The sequence below is a fragment of the Schistocerca nitens genome, chromosome 2, assembly GCF_023898315.1.
Source record: "Schistocerca nitens isolate TAMUIC-IGC-003100 chromosome 2, iqSchNite1.1, whole genome shotgun sequence".
Taxonomy (NCBI): domain Eukaryota; kingdom Metazoa; phylum Arthropoda; class Insecta; order Orthoptera; family Acrididae; genus Schistocerca; species Schistocerca nitens.
In genome coordinates this window covers 76,820,997-76,837,753 of record NC_064615.1, presented here as the reverse complement: position 1 = coordinate 76,837,753, position 16,757 = coordinate 76,820,997, and the positions used below count along the sequence as shown (strand labels likewise).

General features: G+C 42.1%; 1 protein-coding gene across 2 annotated transcripts in view; it reads right to left on the bottom strand.

Moving 5' to 3' along the window:
* LOC126235748 (leukocyte elastase inhibitor-like) overlaps positions 1-16,757 on the bottom strand; it is an 86,078-nt gene that overhangs the window by 53,171 nt on the left and 16,150 nt on the right. For both annotated transcript variants that reach the window (XM_049944540.1, XM_049944539.1), the window contains exon 4: positions 767-974. In XM_049944540.1, the coding sequence (XP_049800497.1) occupies positions 767-974 (208 nt within the window). The remainder of the gene's footprint in view (positions 1-766; positions 975-16,757) is intronic.

The following is a 16,757-nucleotide window of genomic DNA, read 5'->3' as shown; positions in this document are numbered from 1 at the left end:
ACATGAAGTGTTGTGTGTGATTGTTTTCATTCCTTGAGGCGGGGTTCAGGGATTGGTCCCACTGAGTCCTGAACATTAAATTTAGAATATTATGGCGTAACAACAACGTTCTAGAAAGATCCCACCATCCACGAAAGACTGCTTAAGCAAATGATAAAACAGTAATGCACACAAAAAGGTAAAGAATAGCTCTGCTACTTTCCAATTTACGAACAGGAATTGCAGGTCGTAAGTAGCTTCTATGTATAATAAGAACAGCCATTGGAGTCCCCTTGTTCAAGGAACATCCACTCCAACACGCTACATACGCTAATGTTGATCGTAAGAAAGAAGTAAAGGGAACATGAAGCTTTGATTGCATTCGTGACTGTTAGAGCTGTATATGTCCTGTTCAGAGGTCCAGAGGTCGTGTCTCTATTTGGCCAATGCCTAAGCGGCAACAAATCTTGCTCATAATATGCAGAACGATCTACAGCGAGACATTTGTCGGTCTGTTTCCGGCACACACGAAATGGGCTATCAAATATAAAAGTAGCTTTCCGTGTCTCGAAATGACAGCCTTCGACAATATCATGCAGCTCGGTAAAGTCATGTATTTGGTCTACGTACAATGTTACACACACCATCGTAAGGAAAAGATATTCGAGGTCAGTTGGTGACCAATATCCAGCCTATGTATGCGTAATTAGTTTAGCTGAAATATTTATCTGATCAGTTACTGATTACGAATTCTGACTTAAGTATAATGTCAATGATTCTTGCTCACCTGGTGGAATTATGTCTTTTATCTTATTATTCGTCTTCGACTCCACCCAGTCATTTATTATTTTTCTTGCTTGTGCTTCTTGTAGGAAATCGACTTCTTCTACTCCAGCCTTGAACCTAATTGCTGACTGATTAAACCCTTCTTTGATGCCATAACCCTCTTTCAGAAATATCCTGTTGGCTATGTCAAGCAGCACGTTGTTACTGTCCTGAAACAATATTCAGTCGATATTATGACAATAACACAAAGAATTTCGTTGTCACTATATACAGAACAACAGCACACATGGCACTATTATGCAATAAACGCAGCAGATCTGAAATACAGGGCTGTTACATCAAACTTTCAGTGTGTAGCTGCTATCGAATTCTACGACTAATTCCGAGTTCTAATATAATGACTCACCTTGGCTAAATTAATCGTATGAAGAAACGGGGAGTGTGCGAGAAAATACCTACGATCACAATGGTTTGTGCTTTATACAATGCACTAGGTGTTCCGAATTCCTTGTGTTCATTTTCTGGGGTAATTTTAATTTGTATTTATTTACTTCTTGAAAGAACTAGCCTCTAGCGGAAGTACACAGCTATGACAACAGATCATGTATGAAAATGAAAGGCAACTTAGCACAGTGCCAGAAAAATTTGTCACTACATGTGGAAAGTAATATTGCATGATTTTGTACTAAGGAATGCTCTTGAGCCTAACACTTCACAACAAGGAGTACATGTTTATGTAGAGACGAATATCACTCAAATGGAGAGTTAGGTTAAACAGAGGTTCCTTACTGAGTTGGTTATAGTCTTGTATTAAATGTTTCATACATTGAACAGGGTCGTATAAAGCTTGTGCCGTGCGGTCCCGCCTGGAGCACCATTGAAAAATCTCGCCACTTTCCGTGAGGGGTGATGCTGTGTGGGAGGATCGAGTATGTTTCACATTATTCTTTGCAGGAACTGACGTAATCGTGACCTAGGGGCGGTGTGGTGAAGGTGAACAAAAACGACGCTATCGATATGTCAGTCGCTATAGCGCCGAGTTGATGTTTACGGGTGTGCTAGTGAGAAGAGCATTTCGCAAAACTCTTTCCAGGAATGAGTTTGTGGTTGCGCAACGTACGAAGTATTTGTGACAAGGTAGAATATGAGTTTTTCTGTTAGGTTGTTGACCAATTACACAATTGGAAATCACTACATATTCGAAAATAAAAAGCCAGATAATTATTTGATCCTTCGTCCTCTAATCAGACGGAAATTTTAAATCATTAACATACGTGTATTACAGTAATAACGAAGTCCGAGACTGTGCTTAACGCATAGCATGTGGTGGTTTGCGAACTCACATCGTTTCACTCCATAAACCACTACGTTATCCATTACGCAAAGGCTTAATCATGCGAATGTTACCTCAGATCTTACTTGTCATAATAGCTCTTAAAGCCTTGTATTGTTGCTGTGTTATTAACTGACGTTGAATGCTAAGGGTGACGCGTTTGTGATACATTTTCATTGCGCCATTGCTTTGAAAAAGCATACGGCGCCATACACTCTACTAAGTACATGAATAATCAAAATGCGCACAGTTCACACATTGGTCGCTCACACGCGTTCTCAAAAGTCGATAGTAGAAAGGTCACAAGTGACGTCACGACTGCAAAAATTAATGTGAGGTCTACTCGACCGCAGCCTTGGGGGGAAGGGCAGGGGACTCGATTAGAGCTGTTGCCGGTGGCTGGCACCTCATACGCAATTGTCGGTGTGCTTTTGTAGGGAGAGTGAAAGAGTTACGTTTTCCTGGTCCATTTAGTGTCGTGCGTTCGGATCGCGAGCGTAGCTCCACACCGAGTGGTTCCTCTGTGACCTGCGAGCGTCGATTAGGTACACGTGTGTCGGGTGTGCGGTGGTAGTCCAACGGTTAGAATTCTTCCTGCGGTCGGCACCCACAATCTTATCAATAGCATATATGTCCACAGCTCATGGCCTAGTGGCCTGCGTTGCTGCTTCTGGATCACGGAGCCCCGGGTTCGATTTCCGGCCGGTCGGGGATCTCCTCTACCCGGGAACTGAGTGTTTGTGTTGTCCTCAACATTTTATCCTCATCATCATCATTCGCGACAGTCGCTAGATTGGACTGTGTAAAAATTGGGACTTTGTGCGGTCCGCAGTTGTGCGCTTCCTCGTTGTTGGTATCGTGCATTCGGGAAACAGTTACAGCTCCACTGCGAGTGGTTCCACTATGACGTGTGATCGGTAACGTGGAACACACGTGTCGCTTGTTTCTCTAGTTCAACCATGTGAAAGATAGTGGACGTATAATTTGGTTGTCTGTTGTGTTGCATTGACTTGTGTTAAGACCGTGTAGCTACTGGTTGGTCAGTGTCTTGTAGATACGACACGAGGAGTATGTACTGACGAAGAAATAGTTTGCACGTTCCCGAGACGATGACTGGAAAGTATCGCGTGTGTGTGCCTTGCACAATACCAGTCACTGAACTGAGACTGGAGGTACCACTGTTGGTTAGCTGTCAACTTAGTGGCGTGATGTGCGGACATGTTGCCTATGAGAGCTGTGTCCGACACAGTATTATATTTGTCTGGTTATATTCTTGTTTGCTATGATCTTGTTGTTCCTGCCTGTTCGAGCATCGGCAGGTTTAATGGTGTCACCGTCGTGTTCCCGTTGTTAATTTAGTGATGATATGTCCATTGATTGATGTGTTGTTTCATAATTGGTGTTGTGCATTTTAAGTGCCTTTAAAAGTCGAGGGCCTTGTGGCTTGTTGTATGGATATGGTTTATGCTTGTTCACGTTGTTTGGTATGTTTTACTGAAGGAACAACGGACGTGTTTGTTGTCGTCGTCGTCGTCCACTTCTCTCTGTGGCGGTACTTACAATTCTTTAGTAAAGTCCTGCACCAAGAATGGTTCTCACTTGGTGATAACTGAGTAGCCTAAAGCGCGCCTTAATATTACAGCACGTCTGATTTTCTGTCATGGCTAGTGCTTGTTAGTTTTTGAAGCGGTTCGTTCACCACCTCGATCCGAACTCCTGGTTTAAGTTACGGCTAGTGCCAAAAAGAGCAGTTATAGTTGGTTATAAGGGCGAGTTGCCATAGTCCCAACTGGCGCGACGCTAATAAAGATACTAAACCTGAGTTCACTAGTTTGAGAAACCTTGGGTGTGAACTACAACGGCCGCTGTTTATAACTGTACTAATTTGGATTACTAACTGGACACGGACAGAAACGTTATCTATGTGTCTTTTCGATGGTGAATGCTTGTTTACGTCCATTCTGTGTGCTGCTTTTTAATTTTCAATATTTAAAGTGACCAGATTTTCGTTAATGCATTTATGGTTTACTTTTATGGCAACGTGCAACGGAGTGCTCAATAATACATATGAAGAAGTCAGAACTTGTTACGGTTTTCTGATAAAAAATTTTTTGCCACCGGACAGTGGAGCTGTGCCATGCAGCGTGATCTTGTCAGTTTTTGGTTGTCAGTGTGACCTAGTCAGTTTTCAGTTCTTTTTTACAGAGCATGACACTTCCTTCTTCTCTGCGTCATGCTCCGTCGGCAGCTGATGGGGTGCGTGCTATCGTTGCCACCCACGCCGCATCACCACTGCTGGTACAGGTCATCGTTTCCAGCACCTGGGTCAACGAAGCGACATTAGGCGCCTAAATGGGCGCCACATCCAGCAAGCAACTCCCACGCTCTCTGCACGTCTGAAAGCTGAATCCCCCATGAAATTACAGCAACCTTCCATTTTATAGAGACAGTAAAATTAAAACCGAGCACCTGCCATAATGGGATCATGGAATGGTTGCATTCAAACTTAATGATCACAGGCGTCAAGACATTTGTCCCACTGGAAGATGAAATGATCATTTCCTAGAATGAGATTTTCACTCTGCAGCGGAGTGTGCGCTGATATAAAACTTCCTGGCAGATTAAAACTGTGTGCCGGACCGAGACTCGAACTCGGGACCTTTGCCTTTCGCGGGCAAGTGCTCTACCAACTGAGCTACACAAGCACGACTCACGCCCCGTCCTCACAGCTTTACTTCTGACAGTACCTCGTCTCCTACATTCCAAACTTAACAGAAGCTCTCCTGCGAACCTTCACAGGAGACGAAAACTGGCAGAAGTAAAGTTGTGAGGACGGGGCGTGACTCGTGCTTGGTTAGCTCAGTTGGTAGAGCACTTGCCCGCGAAAGGCAAAGGTCCCGAGTTCGAGTCTCGATCCGGCACACAGTTTTAATCTGCCAGGAAGTTTCATATCAGCGTACACTCCGGTGCATGGTGAAAATCTCATTCTGGAAACATCCCCCAGGCTGTGGCTAAGCCATGTCTCCGCAATATCCTTTCTTTCAGGAGTGCTAATTCTGCAAGGTTCGCAGGAGAGCTTCTGTTAAGTTTGGAAGGTAGGGGACGAGGTACTGGCAGAAGTAAAGCTGTGAGAACGGGGCGTGAGCCTTACTTGGGTAGCTCAGTTGGTAGAGCACTTGCCCGCGAAAGGCAAAGATCCCGAGTTCGAGTCTCGGTCCGGCACACATCATTTTCTAGTTCGTAAAATAGAAAAGAAAACTGAGGATCTGCTAGATGATTATCAGTTTGGCTACAGAAAAATTAAAGGCACTAGAGAAGAAATTCTAATGTTGCAGTTGATTATGGAATCAAGAATGAAGAAAAATCAAGATACGTTCATAGGTTCTTTGACCTGGCAAAAGCATTCTACAGTGTCAGATGATGCAAGATGTTCGAAATTCTGAGAAAACACGGGCAATATACAATAAGTACAAGAACCAGAATGGAACTGGACGACCAAGAACGAAGAGCATGGATTGAAAAGGGTGGAAGACATGGATGTAGTCTTTCGCCCGTACTGTTCAATCCATACATAGAAGAAACAATGACGGAAATAAAAGAAAGGTTCAAGAGTGGGATTAAAATTCAGGATGAGAAGACATCAATGATAAGATTGGCTGATGACATAGCTATCCTGAGTGAAACTGAGGCTGCGTTTTATTGGCAGGACACTTAGAAAATGTAACATATCTACTAAGGAGACTGCATACACTACGCTTGCCCGTCCACTTTTAGAATACTGCTGCGCGGTGTGGGATCCTTACCAGGTATGACTGACGGAGTACATCGAAAAATAGGGGAAATCAGAGCTCGCACGGAAAGATATAGGTGTTCATTCTTTCCGCGCGCTATACGAGATTGGAATAATAGAGAATTGTAAAGGTGGTTCGATGAACCCTCTGCCAGGTACTTAAATTTGATTTGCAGAGTATCCATGTAGATTTAGATTTAGATGTAGAGACTGAAGAAGAATTACAGGATGTGTTGAATGGTCTGAACAATGTAATGAGTATGAATTATGGATTGAGAGTAAATCGAAAAAAGACGGAAGTACTGAGAAATAGCAAAAGTGAGAACAGCGAGAAACGAAACATCGGAACAAGGGATCATAAAGTAAATGACTTTAAGGAATTCTGTTACTTAGGCAGCAAAATAACGCTTGACTGACAGATCGAGGACGACATAAATAGAGACTAATGCCGGCAAAAGGGGGAATACTGGCCAAGAGAAGTCTACTAGTATCAAACATAGGCCATAATTAGAGGAACAAATTTCGGAGAATGTACTTTTGGAGCACAGCATTGTATGGTAGTGAAACATGGACTGTGGGAAAACAGGGAAAGAAGAGATTTGCAGCATTTGAAATGTGGCGCTACAGATGAATGTTGACAATTAGGTAGATCAATATGGTAAGAAGTGAGGAGAAGCGGCGAGGAAAGAAACAGAATTACGGGAAACAATGTCTTCACAAGAGAAGACGAAGAAAATATTCCAGAATTCGAATCGAGAACAGCTGCCCACATGAGTAACGTAGAAGTAAATATCATCGGAGTAGTGAAGCAACTTAAACCACTTAATAAAAGCAAGTCTTCTGGTCCAAACTGTATACCGATTAGGTTCCTTTCGGAGTATGCCGATGCATTAGCCCCATACTTAACAATCATATGCAACCGTTCGCTCGACGAAAGATCCGTACCCAAAGACTGGAAAGTTGCACAGGTCACACCAATATTCAAGAAAGGTAGTAGGAGTAATCCACTAAATTACAGGCCCATATCGTTAATGTCGATATGCAGCAGGATTTTGGAACATATATTGTGTTCGAACATTATGAATTACCTCGAAGAAAGCGGTCTATTAACACACAGTCAACACGGGTTTAGAAAACATCGTTCCTGTGAAACACAGCTAGCTCTTTATTCACATGAAGTGCTGTGTGCTATTGACAAGTGATTTCAGATCGATTCCGTATTTCTGGATTTCCGGAAGGTTTTTGACACTGTACCACACAAGCGGCTCGTAGTGAAAGTGTGTGCTTATGGAATATCGTCTCAGTTATGAGACTGGATTTGTGATTTCCTGTCAGAGAGATTACAGTTCGTAGTAATTGACGGAAAGTCATGGAGTGAAGCAGAAGTGATTTGTGGCGTTCTCCAAGGTAGTGTTATAGGGCCTTTGCTGTTCCTTGTCTATATAAACGATTTGGGAGACAATCTGAGCAACCGTCTTCGGTTGTTTGCAGGTGACGCTGTCGTTTGTCGACTAATAAAGTCATCAGAAGATCAAAACAAACTGCAAAACGATTTAGGAAAGATATCTGAATGGTGCGAAAAGTGGAAGTTGACCCTAAATAACTAAAAGTGTGAGGTCATCCACATGAGTGCTAAATGGAACTCGTTGAACTTCGGTTACACGATAAATCAGCCTAATCTAAAAGCCGTAAATTCAACTAAATGCCTAGGTATTACAATTACGAACAACTTAAATTGGAAGGAACATATAGAAAATGTTGTGGGGAAGGCTAACCAAAGACTGCGTTTTATTGGCAGGACACTTAGAAAATGTAACAGACCTACTAAGGAGGCTGCCTACACTACACTTGTCTGTCCTCTTTTAGAATACTGCATCGCGGTGTGGGATCCTTCCACATAGGACTGACGGAGTACATCGAAAAAGTTCAAAGAAAGATAGCACGTTACGTATTATCGCGAAATATGGGAGAGAGTGTCACAGAAATGATGCAGGATTTGGGCTGGACATCATTAAAAGAAAGGCGTTTTTTGTTGCGATGGAATCTTCTCACGAAATTCCAATCACCATCTTTCTCCTCCGAATGCGAAAATATTTTGTTGACACCGACCTACATAGGGAGGAACGATCACCACGATAAAATAAGGGAAATCAGAGCTCGTACGGAAAGATATAGGTGTTCATAATTTCCGCGCGCTATACGAGATTGGAATAATAGAGAATTGTGAAGGTGGTTCGATGAACCCTCTGCCAGGCACTTAAATATGATTTACAGAGTATCCATGTAGATGTAGATGCAGATGTAGAAACTGAAGAAGAATTACAGGATGTATTGAATGGTCTGAACAGTGTAATGAGTATGGATTATGAATTGAGAGTAAATCGAAAAAAGGCGGAAGTACTGAGAAATAGCAAAAGTGAGAACAGCGAGAAACGTGACATCAGAACACGGGATCATGAAGTAAATGAAGTTAAGGAATTCTGCTAATTAGGCAGCAAAATAACGCTTGACTGACAGACCAAGGACGACATAAATAGAGACTAATGCTGGCAAAAGGGGCATTACTGGCCAAGGGCAGTGTACTAGTATCAAACATAGGCCTCAATTAGGGGAACAAATTTCCGAGAATATACTTCTGGAGCATAGCATTGTATGGTAGTGAAACATGGACTATGGGAAAACCGGGAAAGGAGAGAATTGCAGCATTTGAGATGTGGTGCTACAGATGAATGTTGGGAATTATGTAGATCGATACGGTAAGAAGTGAGGAGAAGTGGCGAGGAGAGAAAGAGAGTTATGGAAAACACTGACAAGATGGGACAGGATGATAGGGCATGTGTTAATACACTCAGGGAATAACTGACGGATCCACAACGGCACTCACTCTTGCACTTCCTCCTCCGACTTAATCCGATGTACACGCATGTCTTTCTTCAGGTCGCCAAAGACGTGAAAATCACACGGTGAAAGATCCGGGCTTTACGGACAATGTTGCACCGCTGAAGTGTAGCCTTGGTGGGATTGATAGTGTAGAGGCTGGCGTTATCGTGCAAACAGAATGATTCCGCCCGACAGCATTACGACAGCCTAAGGGGAAACGGCAAAGTCAGCGGTGGAAACATCCTCCATCTCCCCCGCCAAATAAATCCATAGTTGTTAATGCAAGTTCGTATAAGTTCATGATAACTTCTTCTACTGCAGATGCCCTCTGCTCGTCAATATCCTCGAGCGTGGAACCACAATGCATAGCGCCATGGAGACTCTGCAGAAACTGCGACGCGCCATAACGTCACAATGCTTGGGAATGCTGGAGGACGGACGGAAGTGTCATGTTGCCCCATGACGCCCATCCCCACACTGCCAATCGGATGAGGGCTACGCTTTAGCGATTTGCTTCGGATACAATGCTGCGTTGTCCATACGGCCTGTATGCGTCGTCGTGGGATTGTCACATGTTTGACCTGTAGAGAGACTTATGTGGAAGTCGTCTTCAGTCGGACGAGGAAGTGTAAGAGTTGCGGTTGTGGATGCACCAGCGGCCGACCGCGTTCTACAAATCAAGAATTGATCATCTAATTTCCCAGTGGGATAAACGTCTATGAGCCGTGTGCGGCTCGCGTTCACGCCGTTTGTTCTTTGTCATTTTGTCACACTGAGTGGAGTCTTGTTTTTTCCGTAGTTAATGCCGTAACGAAATTGCTGGCTTGCCCTCCTGAGTGGCAGCAGCAGCGCTTATCGATACTAGTACTGTCGTACTATCTTTGGCGTGACCGCTAGTATTTCCGGGTGGTGGTGGTGTGTGTGGTGGTCAGTCGGTTGGGACACTGCAGCGAGGAAGTCACCGCAGTGCGAGGCCAGGCCGGGACTGCTGGCAGCATGCACGCACTGTTGGATCGTGACGAGCTAGCTGTGATAGCGACAAAGTTCGTTGCCCACCGAACCTGGACGCTGAAGTTGAGTGATCAGTTAACCTGTTATGAAACCTCAACTATTGTGACATCTCTTCGTCCATTTGCGGGTTGTTGCTTCCTGGGCCATTCGGGCTAGCAGCAACGTATGACGCGTTGGAGTCGGCGAAATCTTGCAGCCGTCTTCCTATATTGTGATTAATTATTAAATTGACTGTTACTTGTCAGTGAAGTGCACCAGCGGTATTTTCTGCCCTGTGGTCGTTAACACCCCAATTACCTGCCCTGGTCGTTAGTGTACTTTTCCAGCAATCCGCGTTTCCTCGTCATGTTGATGCTGTCCGGCACGGCGTGTAGTTCTACAGCCTTTTAGGTTGTTTGGTTCATATTTTGCTTAGAGTGGTTATTGTTCCCTTGGCTGTTTTTACACGCCAATTTCTGAAAACGTAGTGCTGTTCGTATCATCGTCCTCGGCCAACATTTTCCTTCGTTGTGCCATTGGTCGGATGGAAGGGAATTGGTTAAACTGTTGGTCGGTCCTTGGGCCATCCCTAGTTTGGGTTGCCATCCGATTACTTAACTTCAACTCTTGGCTGCCTGTCTCACCTCACCTTACGTTTGAGCTACCTTCTCAGGCGGACCCTTGGAACACTTCTGAGCCCCACTTGTTATGTTTGTTTTAGATTGTGATTTTCATTTTAGTTTGAAGTATTATGCGAGGCCTTTGGCCGTGTATTAATTCAGTTCTTTTTTTTTTTAATTTTTCATAAGGGCCTTCAGCCATGTTAAATTAAAATTTTGAAGATTGATTTTATTTTAAAAAATTTGTTTTCTTAAAATTTGTTCTATCTGAAATTGTTTGTAATCCAGGCCCTACGCCGTTAGTTGCTCGATCTGTTATGTGTGGCCTTCAGCAGAGGATTTATGTGAACCCCTTTCAATATGGCCTTCAGCCCCGTGTATTCTTTAAAGGAGAATATTTTTATCAGAAGGAAGGGGTTTATTTTAAATTGTTTGTCTGACTTGGTGTTCCGGACTTCACCCATTGTTTCAAATTTGTTTGTGGCCTTCAGCTGTGCAATGAGTTAATATTCCATTAATTGGGCTTTCGGCTGTTCTAATGTAGATTTAAAAAGAATTTCTTGGTTAAAAAAATTTTTATTAATGTGTTTTAATTATAGTTGTCCTTCAGACGTGTAGTGTATGCCTTCAGTCGCTCATTGTTTTCAACAAAATTTTTACCTTCTATTTTTAATTGGTTTTGATTTCTAAGCCAGGCCTTCAGCCGTTCTTGTTTTTGATGTGGTTTTGGGCCTTCATCAGTATGTCTAATTGTGATCTTTTAAAGCAGTATGTAAATAAGTGGTTCTTCGAAAAATAAAGTTGTGTGTTTGATTGTGCAACTCACAGTAACAGTTTACGGCCCCATCCACAATCGTAACCTTATCCTGTGCGTTCTCTGAGTAGCTACCAACCAGGTTTCAGTCTTAACGCGTGTTCCCATGTCCCAATGGAATAAAAGTTTTAACGGGTGTGATTACTTTTTAATGGAACCGTTCCATGGTTCCGTTGTGGGGGATGTTCGGCTTCCATTTGACTGCCTCTTAAAGGTCACCTACTGATTCATTTACAGGCATACCTGACTGAAACATCTTGGGCTTCATATAGGACGTTATGTATGTAACGATAATTCCAAGTCATCTGATCACATTGAAAAATAAATCATATTCTGTCCCAAGGGCCGGCCGCGGTGGTCTCGCGGTTCTAGGCGCTCAGTCAGGAACCGCGCGACTGCTACGGTCGCAGGTTCGAATCCTGCCGCGGGCATGGATGTGTGTGATGTCCTTAGGTTAGTTAGGTTTAAGTAGTTCTAAGTTCTAGGGGACTTATGACCACAGATGTTGAGTCCCATAGTGCTCAGAGCCATTCGAACCATTCTGTCCCAAGGGGTCCACACTGTTACTGATAACTGTGAGTGTTCGAAAGCTCGTTCAGCCATGAGGATCTGAACATATTATGGTTTATCTCAATTTCATATCTTCTTCCTCATTCGTTTTTAGTACTAACTTGCCCTCCTTGTTCTCCTGTTCCTGACGCAGAGAAGTTGAACTCTTTATCATCGTTCTTTTGCGTCTCTTATTCTGTTTCATACGAACATTAATATTTACTAAGTCCTAGTACCTCATCTGGTTTTGCAGAATAAAGACACAATACGTGTAATACTGTCAACAGTAATATCGCACTTACATCAAAACAAGACAGTTTTAACAACGAAAATCACAGTGTGAAACAGAAATCTCGGTTCGGGGGCCCATGTTACGGTATTAAGTCCAGAGATGTAAAACTTCAGCAGGAATAGCCGTCGTAGGTACGAAAAATAATATATCATAAGAAATTTAAGGAGATGATTCGAAGAGTCGAATTAACAGGAGTAACTAAAATTCGTGGAGTGTGACGCCACAGTGTGATACCTTGCATACTAACAGCACGAAAATGTCTCTAACAGTATGTCGTCGCATTTGGCACAAAAGAGAAATTAAAGAAAGGCAATTTAGCAACATTACAGTCGCATGTACGACAAGCATGTTCATTCAATACGGCGTAGCTGTGCTATTCACTTAGTGCAATAGGAACAGTTTTGCGTTAGAATACTTCAGTTAGAAGAGACTAGGTGAACTTTTTTTATTTTATAATTTTGATTTGCCAAAAAAGGATGAAGTGTATACTGTTTCTAATACTGTATATACTGTTTATAAACGATATGTATCCAACGCTTATATATTCTGTAACGTGAAACATAACTATTATCGGTCAGACGTTTCAGAAATATTCATGGAGAGTGGTAATCAGTGAATATTTTACGCGTCATAGGCCAGAAATAGCTACCAAACTTATCAACATGTTGATGTTAAACATACGTGCTACATCCAATAAATGCGACCAGTTGTAATATTTCCAGTACAATATCAATGATAATATGCCTTTCAGAAAACTTTCATAATCTTAGTAAACTTTGTGAGATACTACCCAGTGAAATTTCCAGTGAATTTTACTTCAATAGTAAGTGCTGTACGTAAAACCTGTGGGTACCTGATCTTGTTATTATCCTCACTGATTGTCATCTACTTAGAGCCTCACCCCTTTCCAATTAGTGAGTACCAGAGTGTCGTTGTTTAAACAGCTAAAAGAAAAGTAATAAGAGACTATCATTGTCGGTTTTGTTTGTTTGCTAAAAGGATAATTGAAGAAAGTAATAATGAAGCCTTATTGTTGTTCAATAATAGTCAAAGGCAATGTCTTTGTTGCTAATTGTGTGAAAACAAAGAAAAGTAACCTAAAATCGGAGTAATTGTGGCAATTTCAGTTCCAAGAAAGGAGTAAATTACGTTCACGTATTTTATATATGTATCTATTGTAGTAATATTATTGTGTACTCGGTCGGTTCGTATTTCGGCGTTGTTAATCTGTTGCAATTCAACAAGTGCTTATTTGACCCAGTAAATTTTCATAGTAAGTATCATTTTCAAAGAATGAGATTTTCACTCTGCAGCGGAGCGTGCTCTGATATGAAACTTCCTGGCAGATCAAAATTGTGTGCCCGACCGAGACTCGAACTCGGGACCTTTGCCTCGGTCGGGCACACCGTTTTGATCTTCCAGGAAGTTTCATATCAGCGCACGCTCCGCTGCAGAGTGAAAATCTCATTCTGGAAACATCCCCAAGGCTGTGGCTAAGCCATGTCTCCGCAGTATCCTTTCTTTCAGGAGAGCTAGTTCTGCAAGGTTCGCAGGAGAGCATCTGTAAAGTTTGGAAGGTAGGAGACGAGATAGTGGCAGAAGTAAAGCTGTGAGGACCGGGCGTGAGTCGTGCTTCGGTAGCTCAGATGGTAAAGCACTTGCCCGCGAAAGGCAAAGGTCCCGAGTTCGAGTCTCGGTCGGGCACACAGTTTTGATCTGCCAGGAAGTTTCACATCAGCGCACGCTCCGCTGCAGAGTGAAAATCTCATTCTGGAAACATCCCCAAGGCTGTGGCTAAGCCATGTCTCCGCAGTATCCTTTCTTTCAGGAGTGCTAGTTCTGCAAGGTTCGCTGGAGAGCTTCTGTAAAGTTTGGAAGGTAGGATACGATATACTGGCAGAAGTAAAGCTGTGAGTACCGGGCGTGAGTCGTGCTTCGGTAGCTCAGATGGTAAAGCACTTGCCCGCGATAGGCAAAGGTCCCGAGTTCGAGTCTCGGTCGGGCACATAGTTTTGATCTGCCAGCAAGTTTCATCATTTTCAAAGTTCGTAGCTTGCCATATCCAGGAAATTAGAGCGCGTAACTAAACGTTAATCTGAGGTTACGTAAATTACTGTCGTAACAAAACAACTACCTCCAGTCGATCATTTACTTCTGTATAACTAGTTTAAATACTCTCTTAAAATTAACGTATCTGAGTATTAAGACAACTGATTTCTATATTCAATATTATTTCGTAACTTACTGTGTTCTCAGAGACGTGTGTCAGTCTTCTGTCGCCACAGGTACACCCAAACATTTACGTTTTCATTGCCGTCCGAATTATTGATCAGTTATTGGACGGACAGTGTCCCATTGGGATGGCGACCGTATTAATTTCTGTATTACTTCAATTCGATTTGTTGTAGGCTCTTTGAGTCAAGTGATTCGCCTTTTGTTTCATATTTTACGTGAGCAGTCGCACTGTTTAAGCATTAAACTAAATCTAAATAAGTAGAGAATGAGGGAGTAGAGTAGGCTGCTCATAACAACAACGTGTTGTGTGCTCCTCACCACTAGCCGGTCACAGATTTCTTCGGAGACGATGGCCTTGTCCAAAATCAAATTCATTAGGTATACGTGATCATGGACATGCAAGTGGTGTATACAACATTCCGTGTACATATGGTAGGATCTACATTGGAACTACAAAGACAAGTGTGAATACACGGTTGAAGGAACATAAAAGTCTCTGCCGTGTAACATCCACGAGATAAATTTTAGCTACAGTGCGACGAGAGGAAATTATGGCTCTAACAGTTATAAACATTATCTATCCGACATATGAAAAAACAGTGAAACAAAACGATGATAAATATTAATTATTAATATAATATTTTATGGTGTAATTGGACATATCGATGTGTGTCATATAAAGACAATGATAATTGTAAATTCCTTTTATGATCTGCGTTTGTCTTCCTTTGTTTTTACCTTTTGTTGGTTGGCTTTTGTAGATTGCGGACGCAAGACGCATATCAAATTGAGGTCTGTTAAGAAATTGTAATTATTTGTTTATTATTACTTGAGAATAGAGTTCATTATTATTATAAATATGAGTGAATAATTATTTGTAACTTAAATTCCTCTCTCAATAAGCATTATATGTGTTAATTATTTCTTTCCGCTGCAAGGACAGCAGCCATTGATGATCTGTATCGCGTTTTTATCTGTGTTTCTTACGAAAGTATCAAAGGTTTGCTTTATGAAAATTAGTCTAAATAGTGCACAATATGAAAGTAAAGTTTAATAAGCATTTCAAATACTTATCCTGTTAAAAGGAAATTTGCTCTAACAATACAGTCTCTACAGCGGTAAATTCAAATTACGCAACTCTGCAAACATAAATGCCGAAGGCAATAAAAATGTGTAAAAATAAATGTGCACCGGTGGTTCCGAACTCATTTTAACGAAAATAATTCGAATCACATTGGTTCTTAAAAAACAGTGCTCATAGACCGATCCAAATTACAAACGTTTCTTGCTGATGTATGGAGCCGAAATTAATTACGCACGAGTTGCGAAGAATATTGTTTCAGGTAATATACGTCAGTGTTGTGCGCGGCTGATATTCGGTGGTTTTAATGATCATAACTGTTTCCATCATAATCAATAGTTGTATAGAATCTGTTGTATGAATTGTGATTTAGTGACACTTACACAACTTACGGGCAACACTTTAACACAACGTTAACTTGGAGTTCTTTAGCAACTTGACCAAATCTTTAGCCGGGAGAAAAAGTTATTTAGTGATTATTCACTGTAATGAAATAAGATCATCATTTCCATTTACATATTAAATACCAAACCACTTAATAACACAGCAAACGCCACAGCCGACTAGGGAAAACAGACAAGACAGCCGTGTTGGAACATACTCTTCAGTCGGGTCATAACGTAGTGAAATTTTCGGAAACTGAAGTTTTATGCCCTATGCCGAACTATTATCCACGGCTATATAGAGAAGCCATCGAAATATATAAACATGGGGATAATTTTATCAGAAAAGAAAAAAAGCCATGAAACTCAGCGATATATGGACAGTGGCGCTACAGAATCGATGAGAGGTTTTTATCTTTGACGTACTATGATTCATAGTTATATTTAATCCTTGACAAGGTTTATCTCTGCTATCACATGAAATCCAGACCATGCCCACTTTCCACGGTATTTAGGCCGTTCTTCGACGAAGGAGTCGCCAGTCGGCAAGACAAAACAACCAGGAGGACCTCCAAAGATGTCAAACGTAGCTTTGGACGGAACGTCAGGGATAGAAGAGTTCCATACAACGGCCATACAACCCGGAAGAGTTCTCGGCAACTCTCGTTATTATCCCCCGGAACCTGTCTCCATATGGCTACATCAAATTCTGATGATTCGATATGTCGTGCTGCCATTCATGAACAGCATTCCGGGGGAAGTGTTTGCCGCAGGATGACGCTCCCCCAAATACCGATGTTGTAATCCAACATGCTCTATAAAATGTCGACATGTTGCCTTGGCTCGCTCTAACACTAGATCTGTTTCCAGTCGAGCTAGTATGGGACATTACTGGGCAACTCCAGCGTCATCCACAAACAACATTATCCGTCCCAAGCACAACAGTGATCGAACTCCACCAGACAAACGGACATCCAGGAGCTGTGCAACACAATGCAAGCACGTATGCATGCTTGCATTCAACG